This window comes from Festucalex cinctus, chromosome 16 (assembly GCF_051991245.1).
Source record: "Festucalex cinctus isolate MCC-2025b chromosome 16, RoL_Fcin_1.0, whole genome shotgun sequence".
In the NCBI taxonomy this organism is placed as follows: domain Eukaryota; kingdom Metazoa; phylum Chordata; class Actinopteri; order Syngnathiformes; family Syngnathidae; genus Festucalex; species Festucalex cinctus.
This window is the reverse complement of record NC_135426.1, coordinates 14,637,240-14,665,023: the sequence shown is the minus strand read 5'-3', so window position 1 is coordinate 14,665,023 and position 27,784 is coordinate 14,637,240. Positions and strand designations below refer to the sequence as shown.

The 27,784-nt window shown below is 42.0% G+C and overlaps 2 protein-coding genes across 7 annotated transcripts in view; both read left to right on the top strand.

Moving 5' to 3' along the window:
• The first annotated feature begins 42 nt into the window (after positions 1 to 42).
• On the top strand, positions 43 to 4,804 carry zdhhc21 (zDHHC palmitoyltransferase 21). Of its 3 annotated transcripts, XM_077500486.1 has the most exons (8): positions 43 to 149; positions 673 to 860; positions 1,003 to 1,101; positions 1,166 to 1,277; positions 2,154 to 2,292; positions 2,355 to 2,471; positions 2,541 to 2,584; positions 2,754 to 4,804. In XM_077500486.1, the coding sequence occupies exons 2-8, from the start codon at positions 707 to 709 to the stop codon at positions 2,884 to 2,886; spliced, it is 798 nt and encodes a 265-aa protein (XP_077356612.1). In that variant the 5' UTR covers positions 43 to 149; positions 673 to 706; the 3' UTR covers positions 2,887 to 4,804. The 3 variants fall into 3 exon arrangements, with proteins under 3 accessions (XP_077356612.1, XP_077356613.1, XP_077356614.1); XM_077500487.1 differs by lacking the exon at positions 43 to 149 and having other exon boundaries at positions 716 to 936; XM_077500488.1 differs by lacking the exon at positions 43 to 149 and having other exon boundaries at positions 739 to 829; positions 1,004 to 1,101.
• A 2,654-nt stretch (positions 4,805 to 7,458) lies between these two features.
• Positions 7,459 to 27,784, top strand: part of LOC144003538 (nuclear factor 1 B-type-like) — a 60,445-nt gene continuing 40,119 nt past the window's right edge. Inside the window, exons 1-2 of one of the 4 annotated variants that reach the window (XM_077499919.1) lie at positions 7,459 to 7,918; positions 9,237 to 9,768. In XM_077499919.1, the coding sequence (XP_077356045.1) occupies positions 7,892 to 7,918; positions 9,237 to 9,768 (559 nt within the window). In that variant the 5' untranslated portion in view covers positions 7,459 to 7,891. The remainder of the gene's footprint in view (positions 7,919 to 9,236; positions 9,769 to 27,784) is intronic. The other 3 variants (XM_077499917.1, XM_077499918.1, XM_077499916.1) reach the window with 3 other exon arrangements.

The following is a 27,784-nucleotide window of genomic DNA, read 5'->3' as shown; positions in this document are numbered from 1 at the left end:
TTTTTGGGGAGGACAGCAACCGGAAGTGTGCTTTTATTTTGTACCGGCTTTTCCTGTCCCGCCCACGGCGGTTGAAGGCGGAAGTTTGACGAGACCACCTGGGCCAGCTGATCATCAGTACCTGCACCTGGCAGGACATCAACGAAAAAGTACGTTTTTAGTATTATAATAAGACGTTTGTAATATATTACTGAACGGACACGTAAAAGAAAAAAACTTGTTTTTACGCCAAACCCATGCGATTACAGGTTAATAATGCTAGGTAGTCACACTACTGTTGTCCCTTATTTATTTTTTATTTTTTAACCAAAACTAATAAGAAAAACATTCGTGTTTGTTGAGGGTTCTTGATGGTGTTAACCAAAAATGTATATTTCCTATGTATACTCGTCTTGAATATATGTATGTTTACCACACCGATCAACAGCTTTGAATCCACCTTCTTTGAAGTCGGCCAAACTGTACTGTGCTGTGTCATCTACCGACCTCCAAAATACAATAAGGACTTTTTAAATGACTTTGCAAATCTTGTTGCCGAAGTCATGCTAAAATATGACCATATCCTGATTATGGGGGACTTTAATATTCATGTGAGGATTCATTCCATTCACCAATCCCACATTTTCCACCCATCCTAGCCTTTGAATATCTTCATGTATGTCCTTTTCATAGACCTCATCCACGCCTCACTGGAGTTGCAGCAGCCATGAAACTCCGACTGCACTTCGTGGTGGACCCCATGGGATGGCTGTGCATCAGCGCCGTGTTCGGGATCTGGCTTTACAACTCCATCTTCGTGCCCAAGCTGGTTTTGCTGCCACACTACAGGGAAGGCCACATTCCCTGGGCTATAGTCATTTGTAAGGACTTCACAATCCCAAGAAGGGAAACAGTCACTGATCCTTGCTTTTTAAAATCTACAATAACTTGAAAAAGGTGGAAAAAAATCCCAATTGAAATTGGAGCAAATGAATGATAGCCACTGAACTGTGTTTTCTTTAGGCTACTACGCCGCGTCAGTGCTCTGCTTCGTGGCCCTGTTCAGGGCGTCCACGGCAGATCCCGGTCATCTTCCTCCGGACCCCCATATACCTCACTCTGGTATGTAAACACACGGGACGTGAGTATGCCGGTCCGACCCATTATTGATGTCTTTGTATTTCAGAGCGAGAGCACTGGGAACTGTGCAACAAGTGCAATCTAATGAGGCCCAAACGAGCCCATCACTGCAGTCGATGTGGTCACTGCGTACGCAGGATGGACCACCACTGTCCCTGGTAACTAGTAGCCCGATGCTTTTTTTATTTTTTTTATTTTTTGGGATTTTTTTTTTTTTTTTGATTGATTGTATATTTATTGAACATAGACTAGTAGCAGAAAACAAAATTTAAAATAAAAATAAACATTCAATCAATTAACAATTTCAATGTTCAAAGGGAGTAGGAAGAAGTTGAAAACTTATCTAGTCCTACCCCTTATTCTTTATATCTTTTAACTTATTTCATTAATAATACAATAGGTTACATTTCAATAAAAGAAAATGTTTAATCCTGCTTATATAGCGTATGTGCATATAATGAATAGAAATAGAAATACATATAAGATATAATAGAAATACACAATAATAATACATCCACATACTCACATATACAATTTTGAATGTGTTGGTTCTCTATATTTTAATCGATAAATAATTCTTATGGCTCGTTTTTGCAATTTAAAAACAGGATCGGTATTTCTTTTATATGTGTTTCCCCAAATTTCCACACAATAGGTCAGATATGGTAATAATAATGAACAATATAATGTATATAATGATTTTTTATTCAGGACATCCTTAGTTTTAGAGAGTATCCCTATGATTTTTTTACATTTTCCTTTTAACATTTTCTGTGTGTGGCTTCCAGCATAATTTATCATCAATAACTACTCCAAGAAACTCGTTTTCATACACCCTTTCTATTTCAATTGAATTCACCATAATTTTGACTTGATGAGTAATTTGTCTAGTGCCAAAAACTAAGAACTTGGTTTTGTTTAAATTTAATGCCAGGCAGGGCTGGCCAATATTAAAGTGTTTTGGGATCTTACTTTTTGGTATACTTACATTTTGAATCACGACTAACATTCCTAAAAACGTGTTGTCTTTCCAGGATCAATAACTGCGTAGGGGAAGACAACCACTGGCTCTTCCTGCAGCTCTGCTTCTACACGCAAGTCCTTAGTGGCTTCACGCTGGTGCTGGACTTCTGCCAGTACTATTACTTCCAGCCCCTCACACAGCTCGACCAGGTACTCAATTTGATGACGTCGCACGACGACGCCCGATTGACTGCGTGCGTTTTGTCGGCCAGGAAAAGTTCACGACGCAGCACGAGCTGGGCCTGTTGCGGGCGTCGGCGATCATGGGCGTGGTCATGTTCGGCGGCATGTCGGGCTTGTTTTATTCGCAGCTGGTCGGCATCCTCTCGGTGAGCACTTTGATAGTGGGTGGCGTACTTGTGCCGTCACTGTCCTAATACCTGACACCCGCATGACAGGATACCACCACCATCGAGAAGATGACTCCGTTCCAGAGCGAAATGTAAGGCTGTTGGGGTTTTCACCATCGATTTCTTTTTCTCTCTGACTTCTGTGGTTTTGTTTTTTGTTTTGTTTTGTTTTGTTTTGTTTTGTTTTGTTTTGTTTTGTTTTGTTTTGTTTTGTTTTGTTTTGTTTTGTTTTGTTTTGTTTTGTTTTTTTGGCTTCCGCAGTCGCGGCTTGAGGAGATCGTGGCAGTGGGCCTTGGCCGAGGTGTGCGGCACCCACTGGAAGGCGCTTTGGTTTGTGCCGCTTCGACGCAGACGGGCGCTCCAAGCCGGCGGACCCTTCGGAGCACATGTGTAGGGGATGGCAGTCGTTGGGGATGGCAGTCGTGCCTCGTGAATGCGTCATGGCGACCAAACAGCAGCTGCTAAAAGGAAACACTCTCAGGTTTATATATATGTACTCCCGTCAAACTACTGTTTATTTTATGTGGTCGGTTATCTTATGTTTTTTTTCCCCCCCACATTATTATGCACTGCTCACAAATGATACCTTTTGAAGGCGCACACTTGAACTTGATTTTTCATGTATTTCTTGAGACCTCTTTTTTTTATTTTTTTTTATTTATAATACTGTATATCAGGTCAGGGTGTTTACGCTACTGTTTAATTTGTTTTGAAGTATTTTATAATTTTTAGTGAGTCTTTTTTTTAAATTGCATGGTTATTATTTTGGACACGGGTGATGTTTCTGATTGCTTACTGTTCACGACACTGGATCTCTTTCGTACAAGTGTAAATATTTGTTTTTGTTTTTTTTAATCAATTTTTTAAAAATATATCTTTTTTTTTTTTTTTTTTTTGTTCCATGGTTCTCCTTTACTCCTTTTTTCTTTTATTTATCCCCCCCCCCCCCGTTTTTTTTTTATTTTTTTTTATTCATGATTTATGTGGGGGGGGGTTATATATAATATTATGGCATATTACCAGTTGTCTATTAATGATATGCCACGTTGGTGTTAATTTTGGTTCGAGTAATGTTCAAGAAGAAACTCCTACACCAAAGTATGAGGTTATGACATTATTATGATTGAATGTAATTCCGCATTGCCGCTCCTTGCATAACGTGTTTAAAATTATTAAGCAAACGCTTTTTTTTTTCCTTAACTACTCCATGTGATGACATTATTTCACTCCAACAGTGCATTTAACGTGGCGTTTTTACATTTGTTTGTTTTAATCTATGTATTTACTCCAAAATCAGCAACATTGCTATTTAAAAGTGTTCTGTTAATTTGCACTTCTTTAAGCGTTTTTGTCCAAATAGCAGGGGAATAAAATCAATCAATCAATCAATCAATCAATCACTATGCATCAAGAACTTTGGACTCCACTGTCCAATATGTATGCACGCAGCGGAAATAATCAGAATTAGATCTCGTTAATAACCTAAGTTGTCGTTCTCTTGTACTGAGAAGTTCCAAAGTCTCAAGGAGGCGTGTGCAACGTGTACTCGATAACCCAGAATGACCGGACTGACAAGTTGAACCGTCGGTTCAGCGGAAACAAACAAATGAAACTCTTAAGTTGTGATTGGTTTCAAAGTAAAAGACACATCCATCAACTAATAAGGTCAACCTGAATGAGACTTTTAATTTGCTAAGGGGCTCCCTTCTCGATGGCGGCCCTCGAGAGAAGCTCTTAATCTCTGGGAATGGTTGCTGGAGTGGACTAATTCAATAAGTGGCCACCTGCCACTTGGACTGTCCCTGACATCTGGCTGAACAAAAGAAATAATTATCAACAAAATAATCACATCAACTCTGTGCTACTGACTATAAGTCTCCAGGCTGCGTGTACCTGTTTCGGTTTGGCGTTGCGAGACATGGATTAAGGGGAAAGAGATATAATCTGAGCGGTAGTGTCTGGGTTACTAATTTGGCTCCTGGGGTCCAGTTTGGTTTGTGGGCTGTTGATGTCATTTTCGTGTCTTCCATGATGATCTGAATGGCGCCATTTTGTCCATTTCTCACTTGCTTTTAACTTGTTTATGTCAAACACAACTGATTCGTATTTAAGGATTATTTCTTGTTTTTCATTTAGCCGAATGTGGTTTTCCGCGGATTTTCATTGACAATTTCCTTTACACGCAGGTTATTGATTGACGTATTGATTTTCAAAGAAGCTCTAATTGTAGAAAGTAGAAATCCAATTAAAAGTTGATCGAGAATCGCTTAATCCCATCAAGACGATAAAACGTATTGATTTTTTTTTTTTTTTTTTTTTTTTTTTTTTTTTTAAATAATGGCTGCTTTGTTTTTGAATGAGTCCTGTTGCCATTAAATGGATGAGGAACTATTTATATATTTGCTAGGTATGTGGAGCTCACCAAAAAAACTATTCAGTATGTATCTTGATACATAAGATGTGATAGTATATATAATTGCATTTGCATAATTATAAAAAAAAAATATATATATGGGTGGTGTCATTGTCAATTACTAGTTGTTTTCTCTGTTTGCAGTGGGGGTCTCACTGAATACAGAACTCCTATTTGTGCTCAGCTGATGTCCCCCGAAAAGGTTATTATAATTGCCTGTAGATGGCACAAAATGGCGGCAGAGCAGTACTTTTGTCCAAAAGAAGTACCTCAACTCACCTCAGCGTAGTTCCTTGGCACCAAGATGGCAGCAAAGAACTACTTTTGTCTAAATGAAGCCCCTCAATTTACTTCAACATGCTTTCTTGGCACCAAGATGCTGCAAGATTGCGTCAAAACACTACTTTTGTCTCGATGAAGCGCCTAAACTGGTTTCAACATAGTTCCTTACCTCCATCGATGTTCCACAAGGTGGTAGCAAAGTACATTTGTCATTGGCGCAAAAGAAAAATGAGTTTTTATGTGAACTATTTGAAGGCCATACAGTATTTCAAGTAGAATGTTGCCCACGCCGCATGAATGAAAATATGATTGGTAGTTGTTCCATGTTGTCATTAATCCACATTCAGAGGAGGAGGCGGGGGGGGAGAATCTGCCATGGGAGGGGAGGGCATTGGCGGGGTCACCACTCATGTAATTACCACATTCAGGTCCGAGTCAGCGGTCAAGCTGCTGCCGATGCGCTTCGTGGGGCCCCGGGGTCCGTCCGGTGGTTCCGCTGATGGCCCCCCCGTCCGTAAGACGCCGTCTACTGTCCTCCGAGATGGCTGCCAACTTGTCCCAGAGGCCCGTCAAATGGCAGCTTTGTTATGACGTGACAGCCAGGACCTGGTGGATGGTGAGTGGAGTTTTGACCTTTTTGATCAAGCAGTGATGATGGGAAGTACAAATACTTAAGTACATCAAACAAGGATATGTAATTTACTTGAGTTTTCACTTGAAAAAAAAAAAATAGCACAACTTTATTTGACACAAGTATTTGTACTTCTTAGTATCTTTGTGTCGAAGCTCTTCTGATTTTTATTATTTTTTTCTTATTTGAACAATAGCGCCTTGTCCAGCCCGCGCCTTTCCCACAAAGGCGAGCTCTGCCATGTTGAATATGTATTTACTTGACACACTATGGGACTATTGTGTGCATTTGGTGACTTTACTTATACAGTGTTCCCCTCACATATTCCCAATTCACTGTTTTTGTTTTGGGAGGGGGGACTCATCCTTATTCACTGTTGCTTTTGGTGGCGTCTTGGTGCCAAGATTCTATACTAAGTGTTTTGAGGAGTTTCATTAAGACCAAAGTTGGGCAATGCTGACATCTGGTGGCATCTGTAGGAAATTATACACATGCATTTTATAAACGTACCTTTTTTTTAAATTCATTTTTGTGTAGCAACACTCATATTGATGTGATTTATCGCTTAAGTACTGCATGTGTGTTGTGGTTAGATAATGTGGTGTACTAGTGGTTAGCAATTCTGAATCATAGTTATGAAGTGCAGGTTTGAATCTTGTAAAATGCACGTTTCATGGAAAACTTTGGGAAGCCGCTACTAATTAGCAGTTACGATTATGGCCACTCGAGGGCGCCATATCCATGCTTTTACTAGTGGATAAGTCACACGACCGGAAGTAAGAGGCGTACAATGGAGGCAAAGGTGCGCTGCTCCTAGCCAATCGGGAATCAGAATGCCAAACCTCGTGGGGAACATATCCGCGTCAAGTTAAGCAGGCATAACCAGTGTAGGAAGTGTCCTTTCAAAATAAGAGTTTAACAAGCGTTTACTATCTTGACATTTTATATTGAATACTCTTTGAAACCTTTTCGTAAGAGGATTCATTTGCTGCTACATACAACGCGTGGTCGCATTTTTGTGTGTGGACGAGGTCGCGGAAAAGGCCTCACTGAAATTTGACTTTGAAAGCACTTTTTTTTTTTTAAGCGGAAATTGTGGTCTTCGTTGACGGTAATCTCGCTCAGCGGTGGGTGAGAGGCTGGCGGACAGGCTGGCCACAGTGAAAGTGAAGGCGGGGACGACAAGCCGAGCCGGCCTCCCCTTTTGGATCAACTTCACTGAAAGGAAAGGAAAAAAAAAAGTAAAACTTGGAAGAGGAAGGAAGACGAGCATAAAAGAGGGGAAAGGGGGCGCGAGGTGCTCCCGACTCCGAGAAAAAAAAAAAAAAAAGTTGACAAACGTGTGTCTCAACCAGGCTGTCAAGCTTCTGTTAAACCCAATGCAGTACAGTGCAATGGTATTTGACATTCCACATTACATTACTATTATAAAGTGATCTTACTATATTGGTAAAGTGAACGCACATTTGGTAACCGAGTTGTTCATTAACTCTTTTTTTTTTTTTTTTTTTTTTTTTTTTTTTTTTTTTGTTCTGGTCCAAAGTACAAGAATCGCTTTTTTTTTTCTCTCTCTCTCTCTCCCCAATAAGCAGATTCTGCAGACAAGGTGCTCTGTGGATGGTTGGAAGAGAAGGAGGAGGAGGGAGGGAGCGGGTAGGAGGGTTGAGAAGGAGGGGTGTGAGCGTGTAATTACGTGGGTTCAAAAAAAAAAAAAGTTGGTCTGATTTGCTGGAATCGCGCACGCAGGAGCGAAGGTGCGCCACATATGAAGCAGTGCGAGCTCAGGGCGCAACATCACACGCGCACACACACACACGCGCGCGTGCAAAAAGAACACGCTGCAGCTCCACTTTGACGCCTGCTGCAATTGTTGCTATTTTCTCTCCCCGTTTCGACAATCTTTCGGACAGCGAAAACAGAAGCAAAGTTGATGGATTTTCTCGGATGGTTTCTTTTCTCTCGCTGCGGATGAGTACGGCTCGCGGTGCAGGAATGGCGCGATAAAAGTCGGCACCAACTCTTCTTTTCACCCCCTTCTTGTCCCCGCTCACTTTGGTGTGCAGCCGACTCGTCATGTATTCTCCAATTTGTCTCACTCAGGTATTTATCGACTTTTTTTTTTCTAATCAGTATTTAAAAAAAAAAAACAAGAAAAAAAAGCGGTCTGCTGGCCCTTTAAGAATGCGTTTAAAAAAAAGTGTCCTCTAATAACCTGCCAAGCTTCAAGTGTTTCTAAATGTATATTTTTATTGAAGGAACTCTAAATGTGTGTGTGTGTGTGGAGATAAAGCCACTTTCACCGTGGAGATGAAGTTCTCGATAAGGTCCAACTAGGCTGACTTTGACTGTTTAGCCTATATTTTACTTGGCATTAAGTAAGCGATTGACTGAGATGTGGTTTAGTTTGCGCTTAAGAGGATTGTGCTTTTTATGGCCCCGGCTGAAGTACAGTGCACCCCCCCACCTCTTCCCAGGAGAGCTATTTATCGATTACAGGACTTGGATTTGTGAACAAAAATCAAATGAAAATGCTAGAAGAAAAAGTGCAATTTAACAATATCGTTTTGTTGAAATCGCCTAAAAAAAGTGACTTTGTATTTTAGGAACAAGGAGTTAAAAAGGCTTTGTGTGTGTGTGAGGTGTGTTTTTAAAATTGAGCTGAGCAATGTTAAGGTAGCAACAACAACAAAAAAAGTCATTTTGCATTTTAACACAAGTACAGTTTAAAAATGACTGCACAATTTCATGTTTAAATTGATCCGATCTTCCAAACAAGTTTGCGGGGGGCTGTGTGACAAATGATCACCGACCGCCTCATCCACACACTTCAGAAATCATTTAGATTATTATTTGTATACGTTACACTGGAATATAAAATGCCAGATCGTCCTAAACCATTTTGTGTTGCTTTAGGACCTTTTTTTCAGCATTTTCAGTCTTTATTTTTTTTTTTTTTTAGTAATTCAAAATGTCTGTTGTCTGCAAAATGGTGAACATATTGACATTGTTTCACATGTGACAAGAAAGTAGCCCGGAGGAAAACAATCGCTGACATGATGTCGGTTTTTATGTTGATTTGTTGACATGTTGGAAACTTTTCACCTGAGGTATGTGCTTCCAAACATTTTGCCAAGGTCATCTTACAACACCTTTACTTAGGACATGTTTTGAGAAATGTGTCATATATTAACATTTTTAAGATTTTTTTTTCTTCTGTGCATTCAAGTTAATAACTTGGATTCTTTTTTTTCCCTGCTTTTTTTTTTTGCCAATCTCAAGGGAAAGATTTGATTTACGTCTTTATTTTTCATAGCTTCTTTCCAGAAATGAAGCAAATTCTCATTTTTATTTTTTAGACAAAAAGGGCCATTTGGCAATGTATTTCATCTCATTGCTTTCATGTCACCCTCCTCTCCAGGATGAGTTCCATCCTTTCATCGAGGCCCTCCTCCCGCACGTCCGCGCCATCGCCTACACGTGGTTCAACCTCCAGGCCAGGAAGCGCAAGTACTTCAAGAAGCACGAGAAGCGGATGTCCAAGGACGAAGAGCGCGCCGTCAAGGACGAGCTCCTGAGCGAGAAGGCCGAGGTCAAGCAGAAGTGGGCCTCCCGGCTGCTGGCCAAACTCCGCAAGGACATCCGGCAGGAGTACCGGGAGGACTTTGTGCTCAGCGTGACTGGGAAGAAGCACCCGTGCTGCGTGCTGTCCAACCCGGACCAGAAGGGCAAGATCCGCCGCATCGACTGCTTGCGGCAGGCCGACAAAGTCTGGCGCCTGGACCTGGTCATGGTCATCCTCTTCAAAGGCATCCCCCTGGAAAGTACGGACGGCGAGCGACTCGTCAAGTCGCCGCATTGCACCAATCCCACACTTTGCGTCCAGCCGCACCACATCACCGTCTCGGTCAAGGAGCTGGACTTGTTCCTCGCCTACTATGTCCAGGACCAAGGTAAGCCCCACCCACCTCTTGACCCCCTGTTTTGGGTCTTGTTTTTTTGGGGGGGGACGTGGGGTCATTCAATTTTGAGTGTCTGCAGATACCTCGGAAATGCATTGAGAAGAAAAACAACTTTTTTTCTTCTTTTTTTTTTTGTTGACATGAGGAAACGTGATCTCCTATTTTTGGGTACAATATTTAATATACGAACAACCAGAAAAAAAAAAAATGTCTTTCACCCAATACTGATCGTCTGGAAATGACCAGATCGGTACTGATTTCTGATCACATGATCCTAATCAACTCTAATATTTGTCACTTTTGGCCAATTCAAATCCGTGAAAAAAAAATAAATAAATCATTATTTACTGAATGTAATCATACATTTTTTAATGGTTTCTAGCAGAAAGAAAACACTTTCATATATTTTTTAAAAGGGAGCAATTGATTGATGCAATTTTGACTTTTAAAAAGTGGAGACACCCTATACTGGTTGTCCAAAGACTAAAAATAAAGGTGGTAGGGAAAATATAGAAATGAATTATTTTGGAGGTTGTTTTCAAACCCACACATTGTGCACTGGAATTTGATTGAATGGTTAGAAAATAAATATAAAATATTATTATTATTATTATTATTATTATGTGTATATCTGTACATACTGTAAGTATATATCACGTACATATAAATACAAAATGAACATGCAAGGAATGAAGACCATTTGGTCTTATCAGAACCATGATTAACATTTGATGCCTCCTCAAAGTGCAAAAATGTAGCACATTCTATTGTCTTTTTGTACCTTTCCCCGTTTTTTTTTTTTTTTTTTTGTCCGATGGTTTGCTCCATTCCAACAATGCTCAAGGCTTTCGATACGGGGGGGAAAAAAAACGGTCGCGACACTCGCTCATTGTGGCCAAAGCCTGGCCGCCATTTTGTGTTTTGATGCGTACCAGGGAAAGCAGAAGGCACAGTGCGCCCACAAGAATGGTTGCCACTGGCACCGGGCTTGGCATCGGAGTCTCTTTTGTGTCTTTTGTGGGATGATGCCAGCGCTTTCTCTTTGCGCTTTGCATCTGCTGCATGCATAACTGCGCAACATCGAACTTGAATAGATCCTTTTTACGCACTTCTTCTTAACCTTAAGAATGCAATTTATGTACAAATTGCGTGTGAATACTGAAAAGCTGACGCCAAACTAAAATGATAAGGAATTTTTGAATTGACTTGTAATGGTTTGAGTCAGTTGAATAAGCTTGAAAAAGGAGGTTAAAAAATGTCTTTAATATGGGAATTTTGGAAGGATTTAGGAATTTTAGGACCAGCAATATTTCCAAAGGAGACTAATGTGAAACTTTGAAGTAGGATTGCTTTAAATCAGTCAAGAAATGTGAATGGGACAAGCTACACATGTATATTAAGTCTGAATTTGGGAATTTTACTGTGAAAATTTTGGAGTTCTTGAAAGGTGGTAAATAGATCCCAAGCTGTCATGAATGATCTAAACAATTTCAAATTGAAATGGTTTTAATTGGTGCAGGATGTGGTAAATATAATTTGATCATTTTACAGTGAAAACTGAATCAGTCAAGAATTGTGGAAAGAGGAGATAAATGTTTGCAATGTGTCTTTTGGGGAATTAGGATAATTCTTTGTCTTGAATGATCTGAACACTTTGAAGTTGGAATGGTTGGAATCAGTCAAGAAATGTGGACGGATGAGGTAAACACATATATCTTAATTTGGGAATTTTACTGTGATAATGTGAGATTTGATGGAATGACAGTCGTTCCCAAACTACTTGAATGAGCCCAACATTTGAAAGTTAGAGTAGATTGAACTGGTCAAGAAATTTGGAAGGAGGTAAATAAAATATGTAAAAGATCTCCTAAATTTTTGTTCAAATTGTGGAATTTTGGGAATGTGGGCATGTAGAAAATAGCTCCCAAGATGTTCTGAATGAGCTGAGCTGTTAGAATTTGCAATAGAATAGATGAGGTATGTTTTTTGTTTTTGTTTTTTGTTTTTAATTTAATGTCTCATTCACTTGAACGGTTGTTTTGGTGGATGTATGTGGAAGACTAGGAATTTGTGGAATGTGGAAAATAGATGCCGTCAATTCCTGAATAAAGTGAATATTTTTAAACTGGAATCAGTTGAAAAATGTGTTTTTCTGCATTCACATAATCAACAAGGTTTGTCACGTTAAAGGAACGGCCGATTAGTTTCACATTGGTGGAAATATGTCGCAGTCTCTTTATCTTTAGGGCCCGGCTCCAGACAATGCGGCCATATTGTGTGTTAGCATGCGGTGCGGCGCCATTTTGTTTAGCGGCGTGCCAAGGAGGCAGGCAGGCAGCCCACCAAACCGGCGGTGGGCCGTTGGAGGTTTTCGGAGGTTGGCATCGAACCCTCTTTGTCTGCCTGCAGCATGCCTTTGATTCGTCGCTTGGCATCCGCAATGCAGCCGGCGCAAGTTTTTTTGTTTGTTTTTTTTTTCTTTCCGGCGTCATCGTCGCCGTCTTTTGTGTAAACGCAAATATGCCGCCTCCGTCCAAGGCACGATGTGCGAGCTTTATTATTTTCAAAAACAAAACTGGAGTGTGGTTGTTGGGTTGGCAGAGAAGGGGGTACACGGGCAGGTTTAGGACCCCTGTGTATGGCCCAGATGAATGCCCGCTGGGGAGTGGGTTAGGTGGGGGCTGTTGTGATGTGTTGTGTGGCATTCATTGTGCCAACTGGCAGGTTCAATGCAAGCTTCTCTCTCACTCACACACACATGGTCTTATCTGCAATAATTCATAACACAATTCTCATCGACTGTGAACTCCAGTTTATCTCAGCGGAGATGTTCCAGGCCCACCTGTAATAGGTGAAAATCTGCGATAGAGACCATTAAAAAAAAAGCAAAGAAGTCAATGGTATTCTGCCACCAAACGTTAACACCGCCATAAAACATCATTACCTTCCTTTTTTGTGTTTGTGGAAATGGATGGATTTCTTGTGCACACACGTCCGCCGTGTTAATGGAGAGCGTGTCGAACGAGCCCCAGGCTTAACCTTTGGCCCCCGGGGGCCGTGACCCTCGCAAAGAGATGTGGCAGGGTGTCCTGTGAAGTTTAATTGAGCACAACAGATTGGTTAAGAAAAAGTGGCTTGTCCTTGTAAGCCTCCCTTGTTGACCTTTTGTTTGGCGGGGTGAAACTGAACGATGGGTGAGTGGTTAGCACACAATTACCGTTCTGAGGTTGTGAGTTTGAATCTGAGGGGGTTAGAGCGGTGTAGGGTTAGACCCTGTTTTTCCCCCATTTTAAAAACAATTTGGTTCTTTTAAAATTCTAAATTGCCCATAGATGTGAATGGTTTATCAATCTACAGTCTGTAATTGGCTGGCAGCCTGTCCAGCGTGGCCCCACCTCCTTGTTCAAAGTCAACCGAGTCAGGCAAGCTGACCGGGTCAGAGGGTAGTGTTTGGAGCTTAGGATTTATATAACTGTCATGCCAAGAGCTACTTTAACAGAGTACCCAAAAATAAGGCATTGGTGGTTGTCTTCATGGATTTGGGTTGTCTCCATTCAAAAGTTGTAGGTGGTAGCATTAGGGACCTTAAACAATTGGCTTTCCAAACGGCAACAGGAAAACAATTGTTGTAGCCAACAGCATCCCCTGAATTTGACCCTATTGAGAACCTATGGCGCATCCTTGAAGGGGAGATCCGTGATCCAAACAGCAACAGGAAGTCCCTTCAAATCTACTTCATTGAACGGGAGCTCCATGAAGTTGGACAGTGGTAATCCAGCCACACAGCAACAGAAAAACTCTTCAAACTCTGACCTCAAAAGAACCTGCGCTTCATTCTAAAGCTTGCCCTAAACCAGTGGACTGTCGTGGCATTGCGAGCTCAAACAGAGAAACAATAAGCCATGCGTTAGCGCAAGCATCTCCTTGTTGTTTGTGGTTCAGTAAAACATGCGCTCAAAGCGTTGTTGCGCATTTCCCGTCTTGCAACCCCTTCTTCTCCTCTTCCACGGGGGACGCACATCTCCCTGATCTGCGGCGACTCGGGGCCTTGACAGCTGTCCCGGTCCAAGGCGCCGGGCCAGAGAGAGGCCGCCTGGTCGATTGCCAGAAGTGTGAAACCAAACTTGCTGTAATGAGGCGGCATTAAGTGCACTTCCCAATTTTGGTCGGAGCCAAGCTGCCTTTCGTGTTCTTTTTGGTGAGATGGATGTTTTGGAGTTGTGAACATTCCGAATGCAATGAGCGAGACATTAAAGTCGGAAGCCTGCGGGGGGGAAAACTTGAGCCGTACAGAAAAGCTTTTCAGAGTGAACTGTGCAACCCTGTGCTTAGCTTCCACTGTGGCTTCCTTATTAGTATGCAATAGAGCCTGCGGTGTCTGGCCACCTCTATCTCAGAGCCATAACCTATCGAACACATTCCCTCAATCTAATCCACTTAGAACGCCTTCCCAGCTTCACCGCTTGCCTTATTGATTTCCGCTTCCCACTCAATGTCTTCCCAATCTCTTTTCCTCTTAACCCAGGAGCTATTTTGGTTTTCTTTCTTGCATGCGTTTCCCTTGCTCTTCTCGCCCGTCTTTCATTGCCGGATGCTTGTGATCTTCTGCTCTTTTGTCAAACGCCATCCCCGGTTGCAGTGCGGCTCAGTGTGGAGCTTGTGTTATTAGCAGCGGGGTTTTGCTCGAGCAAATACCTCAAGGCTTAAATGGGCCCTGTTACCTCCTTAGCCCTTTCTTTTGGTGAGCCATGTGTACATAAACCTCCATGGAAACAAGGCAACTCTGAGCAGAGGCCGCGGAGAAATGTGGGTGCCCTTTTTTTTTTCTTTCTCCCTCCCTGGAAAATTTACAACTCCTTCTTTTCCTCGACAACTGTGTGTTTAATTTGCCTGTGTCACACACACAAACGTGCGTGGCTTCCCTTTTGAAAAAAGGTGCAGACGTTGTGCTGAAAAGGCTTTTCTTGTCTCGTTCAGCTGGAGACTCCGCTCGTTTTGCTTTCGGCGGCTCCACTTGGTTAAGGACTGCGGATTGTGTCATTAGTCCATGGTTAAGATCTCAGCTTCCCCGCACTTTCCCAGGCTTTTGGGGAGGACCCCGAATGCATTTCAAATCCCCCCGAGGCCACTTGACTGGAGGGCCGGCACCTCCCACTCCTCCCGGATAGATTCCCCCCCAACCCCCAGCCTGTCTGCCGGTCCTCCCAAATGAAGACAAATGGCCACATTCACCCCTAACCCAGGCATTACACTGTACCTCACTGTCCTGTGTACAAAGGCTCTCCCTGCATCCCCTCTCCATGATCTCTCTCCCAAGGCGGGGAAATGTTTGCCCCAAGCAGAGGTGGCAAAAGTACTCGCACTCCTGTTCTGAAGTAGAAGTACCAATAGTAAAACTGTGGTACATTTACTCCTCACTACTGGACTTGACTTATGACTTTGATTGATTTTAGCTGCAGTAACTTGAAGGATATAAGTTGTTTTTTGTTTTTGTTTTTTTTTCCGATCTGGAACAAAAACACCCCTCAAGCAGTAGACTTCCTTGCAAAAGCCAGTCCCTTTTCACCCAGGAAGAAGCCTTTCGGACAACCAATGAAGGGAAGAAAAATGGGAGGGGGGTGTCGAGTGGGTGGGGAGCAAATGGGGAACTTTAAGCAGGGACAGACAAGCAGAGTGGTTGCCCAGGAGACCCTGACTTCTCTGCGCCTCCCCCCAGCCTGCTTTGTCCCATCAAAGTCCATTCACTGCAGACAGGGTCGATCATTGGCCCAGAGTGATGGTTGTCTCATCCTTTGTACAGCCCTACAGTACGGCCCATCACGGTGACAGCTCGACAACACCCAAGTGGGGCAGAATAAGAAAGTCCCGCCGTCGCCAAATGTACTTTAGGGTGGGCACGTTTTTTGCATATTCGAGCCCACGTTTGTGCACGGCGGTGTCGGTGAAGGGACGTCGACGTCACTTCTCGAAAGCGGACTCCAAATCCTTCTCATGTGTTTCTTGCCGAGCCGCAAATGTGAAAGTGTGAGTGCAATAAAAGCATGTTCTACATTTACCCAGTGAGCTTTGTAATTAGGCCTCCGACATGTGCACGGCCCTGCAACCAATAATTACTGCTGCGGATTCATAGCCAAAATAAAAAAAAACAAAAAAACTGCTCCATGCCAGTCTTAACCTACTTCCTTGACACCAATTTCTGTAGTTCTTCCTACTTAGACAGGAATTTGGTGGCATCCTAAAACGTTTCAGAGTTTATCAGTGAATACTTGGGGCCAATAATCACTTGCCCATATGACTCACTCTCCACTTGTTATTTCTATAGACGCGATTATGAGCAGAATCCACCTACTTGTGGTTCGAGGAGCGCGCATAGTCCCTCACTGGACTGCGACTGTGTGCATCCCAGCTCGACGTTTTCCCTCCAAACCTCTGGCTGTAACTCGGGCTTGCCATGTGTGTCTTGTTAAGTGCAGTTATGACAAATGGCAGCAGCTGTACAAACTAATCCCTCTGTAGCTTTCACACATGGCGCCCAATTAACAATGGACCACTGTGGGGCCCTAATCCACGGCGCAGCCATCCTCTGGTCCTGTTTGCCGAGCCAACGCCGCCCCAGGAGTTTCTTCTTCGTCCCGCTCACCAGGCCCTCGCTCGATTCAGACGCGCGGCTTGGCTCGGGACCCTTCGGAACTCTCGTGTAAATCTTTTGGGTCCAGAAATTTTTCAAAGGTGGTGGGGATGAAATGTAAGATTTATGAACTGACCACCTTGGCTTTTAAATATACTTTTGTTAGCCTTTCCAGCTTCATGGAATAATTCAGAATTGTACGTCTTCTGAGAACCAACGCGTCCTGTCTCATCACATCAGCTTTTAATTACCGCCACACTTTTCATACGGCAAAAGCCAAAAACCGGCGTTTAAGATGCAAACAAAGAGTGCCGAAGGGTCGACGGGCCGTCAGGCAGAATGATCGGGGCCCTCTGCCAAATCTACGCGACGTGAATGAAACAAATGGATAACGGGGAGAGTGAAAATGGTCTGGGTGTGATCTCTGGCAGACGGCGTGAATACATTGCCAACTATTTTTGAGTAGGAAGCTTTGGCTGAGCTCATGTGCGGAAAAAAGGTACACTTAAATGTTGACGGTGGAGGAGGCTGAGGACTACTTGAACATTACAACCAAGATACAAAAACAATCTTCAAAAAAACAAATGCATTATGCAAAGAAGATGAACCTCTTTTGTTATGAGTCAGTATGTCCTCATACAGTATGCTGCAGACATTAAAATGGGTGGAGGGGGACAAGTCAATGGTGAAGCTATTGATCGGTCGCAGGCAGACACACTTTTCTTAATGTATTCTGCGCAGCGAGCCGGCTGATTAGATGGAAGGGTGCAGCATGGGGCCAGATGTATGCGTACAGTGCAGTATATATAGGACCTGACAAGGGCACTGAGCAAGACGGCATGCAGTGGCGTTGGATGTCACACACTCACACACACTGTGTTTGCGTGCCATGTGATAATGCAGTATTTCCCAACTGTTGCATTGTTGGTTTGCGTCAATCTGTTTATTTCTCACTTGCAGTTGAAGTTTACTGAAACTGACAAAAAAAATAAAATAAAATAAGATTAAACTTTGTATGTGTAAACACCAAAATGTTCAACCATACTGTTAGCTGGCTTAATGTGAAATACCACAGACTTGCTAATGGAAATTAGCGTAGATGTCACGGTGATCATATACCGTTAAACAACTGCCACTGTAACGCACTCGGAGCAGCAACACAGAATAATGTGTTGCTAGCATAGAGAGACGACCAAAATAGCTTAACGCTAGCATATAAAGTGAAACACCATTGACTGGCTAATGGAAGTGAGCAGCAACACATACAAATTTGTGGCTGTCACAGTGAGATGAACAAAATAGCTTCATGCTAACATAATGTGAAACACAATAGACTGACTAATGGAAATTAGCATAGATCTCATGTTGACCTTCAAACAGCCACTGTAACATACATGGAGCAGCAACATATACAAATTTGTCACTAGCATAGCAAAATCATTATAAAAACTAGCTTAACTAGCTTAATGCTTGCATATAATGCGAAACACCATAGACTAGCTAACTAAAATCAGCATAGATGTAATTATGAACCTTCAAACAACTGCCGCTAACACACCCAGAACAGCATCTCTCCCAGTACAGTGGTCCGCGTTAATGAATAGCACGCATGCGTTTATGTCAACCATCGAGAAGAGCAACATTGTTTGTCTTCGGCGGTTGAACTTTCCCCTCCGACGCAGTCTCGTACGCGACGAACACAACCCGGGGCCGTACAAAGCTCGCACTGTTTGGGAAGGCGAGGGGGCACAAAACAAAACCGGCGCTTTCCCCCTATTATGGCAATCAAAGCGATTTTTATCGGCGATCAACATATTCTCACCCTGAGAAGAATGCACCATTGACTGATGCCGCCTCCCTCCCTTTCTCCCCGTCTTATGTACGTCTCAATACTTTGAGGAACTGGGAGGGGGGTGGGGGGCGCATGTGCATGAGCGCGTATTGTTAAAGTAGCGACTGTGCGCTCCCATGCTGGCAGTGTAAGGGTGGCGCGGGTGAAAAGACAGAGCCGTCACCTGCCAGACTGCTGGAATGTTAATGCCGTGGCTCTGATAATTGGATTTTGCGCACACCGTCTATGAGGAACGTCCAGCTACTTTCCCCCGGATTGTTCGCCGCAGCCCCCGGACTCTCAATAGGGCTTGCCGATGTTTATACAAGCACTCATGTCTCAATAAAGACTGTTTATTGTGTGTGTGCATGTTTGTGTGTGTTGAGCCCAAGCGTGTGTGCCCATGTGTGCTTTCAACCCAAGTATTTGTGATCGTGCGTGTGCATGTGTGTGTTTTACAACCAAGCGTGTGCGTGACAGAGATGTCTCTTAAAGGTCAACCCCAAAAGCCGTGATTGGTTGTTTTCTGAGCCCTGAGCAGCTGTGATGTCATTTTCAGTGGACGGCAACTGTCAAAATGGCCGCCCCCCTGTCATTGATCCAAACCAGTGGATTTTGCTGCTGAATTCATATTCCTCAAATGTAATATTAATTAGAATGCCGTGACTCGTGGGTGGGGGACAACATATTGTAAAGAAAGTTTGAGTTGACTTCTCTTTTAAACAAGTTTCGGCAAAACATGTTGACGTTGGTGTCCCGCTTTGCGATTGGCGGTGATCAGCGCTGGCTCTTGTTTGAATCTGTGCGTGTGAGGAGGGGCGAAGGTCTGTAAGCAGGCCGGGAGCCGTGACGCAGGGCCTTCCCTCACGCTGGCCTCCTGTGCTATTTCCACCCGGCCGGGCCGCAGCGAGCGAGCGAGCGAGCAGCTCAAGCCAGTTCAATGTCTCGACTGCGCTGACCTAAATTCTTGCTCTTCACCTCACAAGATCCTTTCGCCTTCGTCGATCCCATCCAAATGTTTTTTTTCCCCACACTGCACCGCTTACGTCCTCCCTCCTATGCCGTGAGCGTATGCTTTGTTTGCGTTGGAGTGTATAAGCTGTAAAACAGCAGCAAAAGAAAGCAGCTGTAATCCTGCTGAGCCTCCCAGTCAGAAACAATGACAGTTTTTTTTGTTTGTTTGTTTTTTTTCCGCCTTTTGGCACAGTGACTTGCTGTGGTTAGATAAACGCGCCGTAATTGCATTTCATCTGTGTTAAAAGTTACACGTTTGGAACAATTACTTGTGGTGTTTACTAAACAGCTGTTGCGCCTCTAGCGCCCCCCACCACCACCAACACTACTGCAGCCCCCCCTTCAAACATGTAATGTATTTTATATACACATTTAAAGTTCTAAAAATTATTAATTAAAGTTATTAAAAATACTTTTAAAATAAAAAAAATAAATTTGATGGAACAATTATTTAGTTAGAATTAAATTATTAGAAAATTATTATTATAATTGAATTATTAGAAAGTTTCATTAAAAATAATTTACATACATTTTAAATAGTAAAAATTATATTATAAATATTAAATTATTAAATTAATTATTTAAACAAAATTGAACATAAGTAATAAATAACAATAATAAATATATAGTAAAAATAAACAAAAATAATAACTCACAAAAATAAATTCATTAAACCCTTGTGAGGAATAAGCATTTCAGGAAAAGGATGGAAAGAAATTATAAAAGGAATATTCGATACCAGAACGAGTACTGAACTTTCGAGAAGCCACCGACACCAAGTACCGATAACATTAGTACTTTTAGTACCCAAAAAGTCAATTAATTTGAAATTTAGATCTATGTATCTCTCATAAAATTAATGAAAATTTTCTAATTTCTAATTTGGTATCAGCCGCTGTCCAAGTACTGATATTTTGAAATAATGCTAGGTATCTACCCGACACCGATATTTAGCATCGGTATTTTTCCATCTTAAAAATGTAAAATATCTTACATGTATTTAATTTTTAATTTTATTAAGCAATTTTTTGGTTAATATAATTAAAAAAAAATGAATGCATGTATACATTTTTAAATGAATTTTACACATTCATTAAACATGTTTTTTAGGAGACAATTTTTTAATAAATCAAATGATTATAAATTAGTCATTTATTAAAGCTAACTATTTTATATATTTTTATTCATTTTGATGTTATTTGTCTTTTATTTAATATTTTAACATTTTTGTTTATTTTTAAATTTTATACTTTGATCATTTGTTATTGATATATATTTTTGTTTTATTTTGACTGTTTTAAAAGTCAAATGTTTGCTTACTCCTGTCTGGAAAGAAAAACAATATTAATAATTGAGCCCGGGGCTCTTTCAATGTTTGCGATAATTTACTAAAAAAAAAAAAAGTTTGCATGAAGAATGCAAACAACTGTTCAGGGAAACGTGACGCTGACATGCTTGGATGTGCCCAACGTTGAAAACGCAGCACACAAAACGAGCGGAATCTTCATGACAACGTTGGGCATGCTCCGCGCGCGTCCGACTCGACTCGCCCGCCACCTGTATAAACAAGCGCACTATTGCGAAAGGACCCCCCCCACACACACACACACACACACACACACACACCGGCCTTGTTGTCAGAATGAGGTCAGTGATTTCTATTTTCTGGCTCGGGGTCTCATTCTGCTCAACTTTGTAGCCGAGGCCTCGCCGAGCGTGAAGACGGAAGGTCGTCGCCATGATGCAATCTGGGATATCGCTCCATCCTTTTGTAGATTGTATTTAGACACTTTTATCATTCATATATATATATATATATATATATATATATATATATATACAGTCAAACCTCGGTCTTCGAATGCTTCTGTTGTCGACCAAATGGGTTTTCGACCAGAAAATTCGAGAATTTTATGTCTCAGAACTCGTACAAAATATCGGCTCTCGACCAAACTGAAAAAAGCTGAGCGTACCTGAACGCGACTCACTTGGGGGCTGAGCTAACTCGAATGCCCAGGATGCTTCTTCCGCAGCACATTCGTGTTCAAAGTTCGCTTGGAGCAGACCTGTTCATTGCTATTTACGCAAATCTGACTTTTTTTTTCTTTTTTTTTTTGCATCATGTATTAACTCCTAATCATGGGTCCAAAGAAAGCAAGTGCATTTTGTTTTTGTTTTTTCATCATTTTAGATGGGATATCTTCTATTAAAATAAAACGATGTCTATTTCTACCCTTTTCTATCTATGGTAAACAGTATACAGTGCAGTTTATGGTTTAAATTAGTAGGAAAAAAAAAACTTGGAAAAAGTTTCTTTCGACTTGGAACGGATTAAAATTATTTACATTAATTATAATGGGAAAAATTGTTTCGCATTTCGAACAATTCGCTTTTGGAACAGCCTTCTGTTCAAAAACAGAGGTTTGACTGAATATATGAACATATATATATATATATATATATATATATATATATATATATATATATATATATATATATATATATATATATATATAGTGGTTGGGCACCACATAGCCCAAAGGTAGTGCTAATAAAGCCCCACAGGGCCCCTCCTCCCGCCGCCTGTAACTACATGCCCGTTCCCCCCTGTCTAACGAATGGCTGCACGGACCATATGTGTCGGCAGACCGCAAAACACTGAAGCCATTACTCGGGCCCGCTCTCGTCAAATTAAAAGCAGGAGTCGGCAATGGTGGCGGCGGCGGCGGCTGCAGGAGCTCGTTTTGGCTGCGAGTATGTGGCCGTGGTTTGGGACAGTGGGGGCGGGGCTAGTGGGGGGGTTCCCAGTCAGATGGTCGCACACATGCTGACTTGATGACGGCGGCGGGCTGCGGATGGCTGATGTCTTGTTGTCTCCATGTTGACACTGTGTGGTTTTGTCAGCTTGAGAACCAACTCTGGGCTAGCCTGGCTCGTCACGGGGTTAGGGAGCAAAATTCATACAATTCTTACAGTAAGTCATTTTCAGAATAACCGTAAGTTGACACCTTCCGGTAAAAGTCAGCTGTGCAATTTTCCGATGCCTTTTATTGAACAAAGACAAATGGCGTAAATCGGCCGATTATTTTTTATTTATTTGATTTATTTATTGACATTTAAGCATTCACCCAAAAGTTTGGCAAAAAAAAAATGTTCACCAATATTTTTTCACACATTAACACATTACAATATAAGGCAAATAATGACATTTAACCCCCCCCCCCCCCAAAAAAAAAATAAAAAAAAAATGAAAGGGTGAACACATTACAATCTAAGACCAAATTGAATTTTTACAGATTTTTAAAAAATACATTACAATATAAGGCAAATAATGACATTTAAGCATCCCCCCCCCCCCCCCCCCCCCCCAAAAAAGAAAATAATTAGGGGGAGAACACATTATTAATCTAAGAAAAAATTAAATTTTTACGGATTTTTTTTTAACACTTTACAATGTAAAGCAAAGAAAATGACATTTAAAGGTATAGTCTGACGTATTTGTTTTGGCCTGGCGTATGCAAATATCTCTGTGTGAACCCCAACTCCTGATTGGTGGACTAGTTTCACGCTCGTTCCTGGTTGGCTGATGTCTTTGACTTCCGAGAGCGTCAGTTTTGGATGTTGTGTTTACAAACAGCCACAGAAATCCATGCTAAGTGTTTCGGGATCAAAAAGAAGTTATTTTAGTCATTATATTTTTTTTCTAATTGGAGTTTTATTTGACTAAATATCGTAATGGACGACAGTCTCAAAAAAATGATATATTGGTCAAGCCCGAGTACTCCAAAATGTGGACACTCACAAGGAGCTAGAATAGGCCAAAGCTCATGAGGAGGCACTCGCATGCAGCCTGAATACAAAAACCAGAGAGAGATTGTTCAAGATTTGACATTGTAAAATCGATACGAGCGATAAGATCAAACGCACGATTCCTCGGGCTCACATGACGACGTCGCTTCCTCCAGCGCTCCTTTTACCCCCTCACAGTGCTGATTGTGCGCGGTGTTTACATATTCCATAGAGCGCCGTGTCAGAGATAAACCTTGGGCTGATGCTTATCCCCTGGCCGCAATGTGGAAAGCACTCCAATATAATGTAAACCAAACGCCAGGGCTGCGCTTTCATGTCTCAAGTGGCAGTCGGGCAGCGTGCTTTGAGAGCTTCCGATTAAGAATCAAACCTTTTGGGCTATTTCTTCGTACGTCTCTCAGGGCTCTTTTCTTTCACACCGGCAAGTCGCTAACGAGGCACTTGAGCTCATCGCGGCACAAAAACAAAACAAAAAAAAAACATGCATTCAGATGCTTGCGCGTGGAAGGGACGGGCGTTCGATTTGGAATGTGATTAATGATCCGCCAGTCGATGGGGGCACTCCTCGGAGGACTTGTCGGCATTAATTGCCCCCCACACCCCCCCGCCGAGTCCCGTCACTCCTCCAGATCCTTAGCTCTAACTTAACCAAACTTAACAAAACAAATAGAATACATATATAAAAATCGATCAAACCATTTTGCCTTCAGAGAATGCCTCTGCTAGCTTAATGCTAATACATAATGGAAAATGCCATTGACAGGCTAAGACTTACCATTTATTGTAGTGGTGTTATAATCCTTTATGGAAAGAATAGTTGATAAACATTGGAACAACAATTTGGCTGCAACTCATAATTCCAATAATGGATTAATGTGTCTTTTTTTCCATTAATCGATTAATTGGATTAAATAACATTTTTATATTTCATTATTTCAAATTGTCAGTGCAGAAGATGCACACACAAAGTGAAATAATGTTTTGGTCTCTAACATTTCAGAAATTGGCAAATAATGTTTAACTTTTTGACCAAAGGAGAAGCCGTTGTTTGCAAACGTCTTATTTTGATTAAACACAAAGATAATCAGTTTGTTTTCATGGAGGACTACAGGAATCTAAGAATATTTACTGTTGTGGGGCTGAAATCAGGATTTGGACAGTTTTAGGTAGGGCTGGGTCTAAAATATCGATATATTGATATCGAATCGATATTCCTTTTTCATAGCCCAATAATCGATTAATCGGCCGCCGATTATAATTGGCCAATTATTGGCCTTTGAAAATCGGCCAAAACAATCGGCCAATTGAGCTATATGGCCGATTATTTTCCCCTTAAAACGTTATTGGAAAAAAGCCGAAGTTTCCAACGCTGTGAAAGTACCCTGAATGCACCATTTTGCTTGCGTCGCATTACCAACTAGCAAGTGTGTAGCCTGTTATTCTGGTTATTTTGTTGTCCCGAAGCGTCCTTTAAGCTGTTTAATGATACCGCAGTTGGAGTTAACTGTAATACTAAATACACATCGTTAAGAATTATATCCACTGTATATTTAAAAACAAAACATGCTTTGTTTTTAAAACATCACAAGCCTAGCACTAACAGGAAGTCAGCAACTGCTAACGGGAAGTTAGCATAGATTTCGGGAGTGTTTTTCCTTCAAATAACAAATCGAATTGGGCCCTTCTAAATCTAATCTATTTTGGAAATCTGAATCGATACCCAGCCCTAGTTTTAGGTAAAATGTCTCAAAACGAGTCAATTATCAAAATTGATTAATTGATCACTAATAGGCATATTTTCTTTATCCTATGCAAAAACAAACTACCTGTAATATTACAGCATCTTACTCAGTCACTTTGTTGTTACAGCTGAATGAAACAAAGCTAATTAATACAATTAATTAAAGCTGTATTACAGTTAACAAGATCAGATGTATAATGCATAAATGTTTATGTCATGTTTGGAGTAACTGTTCATCCCTGTTCGAAACCGTTAATATGCACAAATACGCAAATTGTAAGTGGGTGACAGTTACTCGCTGTGCACCCTGTGAAGTTAACTGTTGGAATCCCGACTATACGTGCTCACACAGCACATGCACCGCACCCATGTGTTGTGAAGTGCCATTGCCTGAGGTGACGTTCCATATATACAGTACATAAGACACACGCTTACAGTTGGCTTTGCTACAGTTGCCGGGGTTAACTTAGGGAAATGAGCGGCGCTCTGTCAGGTTATGCCGGTTTGCAGCCTCACATCCTCCTCGAAAAATGCGCCCGATTCCTTGCAGATTTTCTTTTTTTCTCGCGCTCGCAGACTGGCCATAAATCAGAAACTAATCCAGCAAGTGCACCCCTCTTCATTTGTTTGCCAGCTTTACATCGGCGACGGCGTCTCGAGTGACATCTAAGCCGCAACGTGACGTCTCGGGTCGTCTTTTATACCGTTTTGTTTACTGCGGCATCTTTTGGGGCCCGCCAAGCGACCGGCATTCGTTTGCTTTTAGGGAATATCAGTCTCATATCTTTCTGTTTTTGCTTTGCCACAAGTCGATGAGGTCGCCTGTTTATCCCTTTCGCCGGACTGTTTGTATGAAAGCAGCTCAGATCTGTTGTAAAGCGGAGAAGTCCCTTTTTTATGAGCTGTTAACGGTCTGCTAATTCTTGAGGAAAGCCAAAGTGACCAGTTGGTTCAGCCCGAGTGTTTACTACCCGTTGCCCTTTGACTCCTCTTCCGCAGTCGAATGCACTCTATTGTTTACGTTCCCTTCCGACGTGCTGATTTGAACTCCTGCAGTGTACATTATGTACAAAAATGAATTTCTTGATCGGGCCCTCCATGTCATTTTATATGATGCACAGCAAGGACAGGCAACTTAAATGATGGTGGGGGGAATATATTGAGATATGTATCAACACATTATTGCATGGATTTTTTTTCTTTTTTTCAAAATCAAGGCCTTAAAAAATTTAAATACAATGTTGAGAGGCATTAAAAATACTATACTTGTTCATGATCTATTTTACATACAACATTGTGTAAAGCACTCACTATTACACAATTCCGCAATACGGAATCTGATTTGTGGGGACGAGAAACTAGTTGTAATTTACAGTGAACAAAATTGCTGCATATTCCAAATCCCGAATGCTCTGAATTTGAAAAGAAAAACGTAGTGTTCCTGTCACCAATGTCCAACATGAACACTAATGCCACCTAGTGGCGGAAAAATGATCTCAACTGTAACTGTTAACTTGAACGTTATGAAATTCTTCCCATAAAATTACTGGAGGTCGATTCACACACCCGATGATACGCCACCGCTTGGCCATCATTTGCTACAGGGCTTTTGGTGCGCCGGTAGCCAGCTTGTGACTGTTGTGATGGTTCGTCAGGTGATTGGTTTATTATTGTAAATTTGTAATCCCTTCATACTATGTCGAGCAAAAAATAAATAAAATAATAATAATAAAGTTGCGAATATGTGCCACATGAATCCACATGTATAATGGAATGTGTGGTGTTCCACAGGGTTCAATTCCAAGGCCTCTGCCGTTGTCATTGTATCCGCTGCCTCTGGGCTCCATCTTAAGAAAACAGCCGAGGTTGTTTTGTCTAATGAGTTTAGTGTGGACGAACTTGCCCGTGACCTCTGACCTGTGTTTACCCATGGCCTGAAAAGTAGAAGCGTGCGTTCCATTAGCTCCTCACAAGGCCCCGTTGTGTCCATACTAAAACGTGCGGCGGATAAAACGCGAGGTGATTTAGTGGCCCTCGTCACAATGCGCCCCGCTTCCTACCTTTGTGTGGGCCGAGGGTTCGGGGGGCGGGCGGGGAGGCGTGTGGGGGAGTGGGGGGGGGGAGCGGCTAGCGGATACGCGGCTCGGATTCTGGCAGGCTCTGAGGAGGGAAGGAAGCCGAGTGTCAAAGGCGATGGCTCGCCGCTGCTGTTATCTGAGCAACAGACGCTCGCACAGAGAAGCAGACAAATAAATGCTGGACGCCGCGGGGCAAACGGCTCGTGTTTTTTCGGATTTTTTTTTTTTTTTTTTTTGGGAAAGCAGGAGAAGGGGGGGGTAGAAGGTGTTGCGTGCAGAGCGCCGATGCATGGCTTCTTTCTCCTGCTCCTCTCCGCACAGGCCTCTCCTGTAACCTTCAGAGAAGCCCACGCAGGCCCCAAGTTCAACGAGTGCATGAGGCATATTTTCGCTGAGCATGCTTGGACCGCCCCCTGCTAAACCCCCCAACCCCCCACCCCCCCCCCATCCCACCTCTCCCTCCTTTCCATACATTTTTTTTTTTTTTTATCTCCCCCTCCTCCTAAAGAGGACTCCCTGTAGGCCTCGCCTTTCACAGTGCCTGCAAAGGAAATACATTATGTGTAAAAAGAATTCCATATGGTGTCATATGATCTGTGTAATTCTCGCTCAACTTATTTAAAAAAAAAAAAAAAAAAAAAAAAAAAAAAGACACCTTCTGTGCACAAGTCTGCACATTGTAAGAGTGCTTCACTAGTTTCCCTCGTTTTTGCACAGGAAATGGAACAACGTCCATTTGTCTGCATGTAAAAGTTTTAAGTCAACATAACTTCTTGACCCTGATGTACTACTTTCCTATTAGGTAGTGTTTTGTGACAACTTTCAGAAAGGAGCTTATTTTTTTGACTACTATTGCGATTTAATATGCGGCCATTTTTGAAGTGTGTCTTTTTATAACCAACAAG

Excerpts from the sequence above, each read along its gene's own strand:
- zdhhc21 (XM_077500486.1), top strand. The coding sequence starts at position 707 with ATGAAACTCCGACTGCACTTCGTGGTGGACCCCATGGGATGGCTGTGC. Across the intron at positions 861-1,002 it reads TCCCTGGGCTATAGTCATTT|GCTACTACGCCGCGTCAGTG; the intron begins GTAAGGACTTCA and ends TGTTTTCTTTAG. Across the intron at positions 2,472-2,540 it reads AGCTGGTCGGCATCCTCTCG|GATACCACCACCATCGAGAA; the intron begins GTGAGCACTTTG and ends CCCGCATGACAG.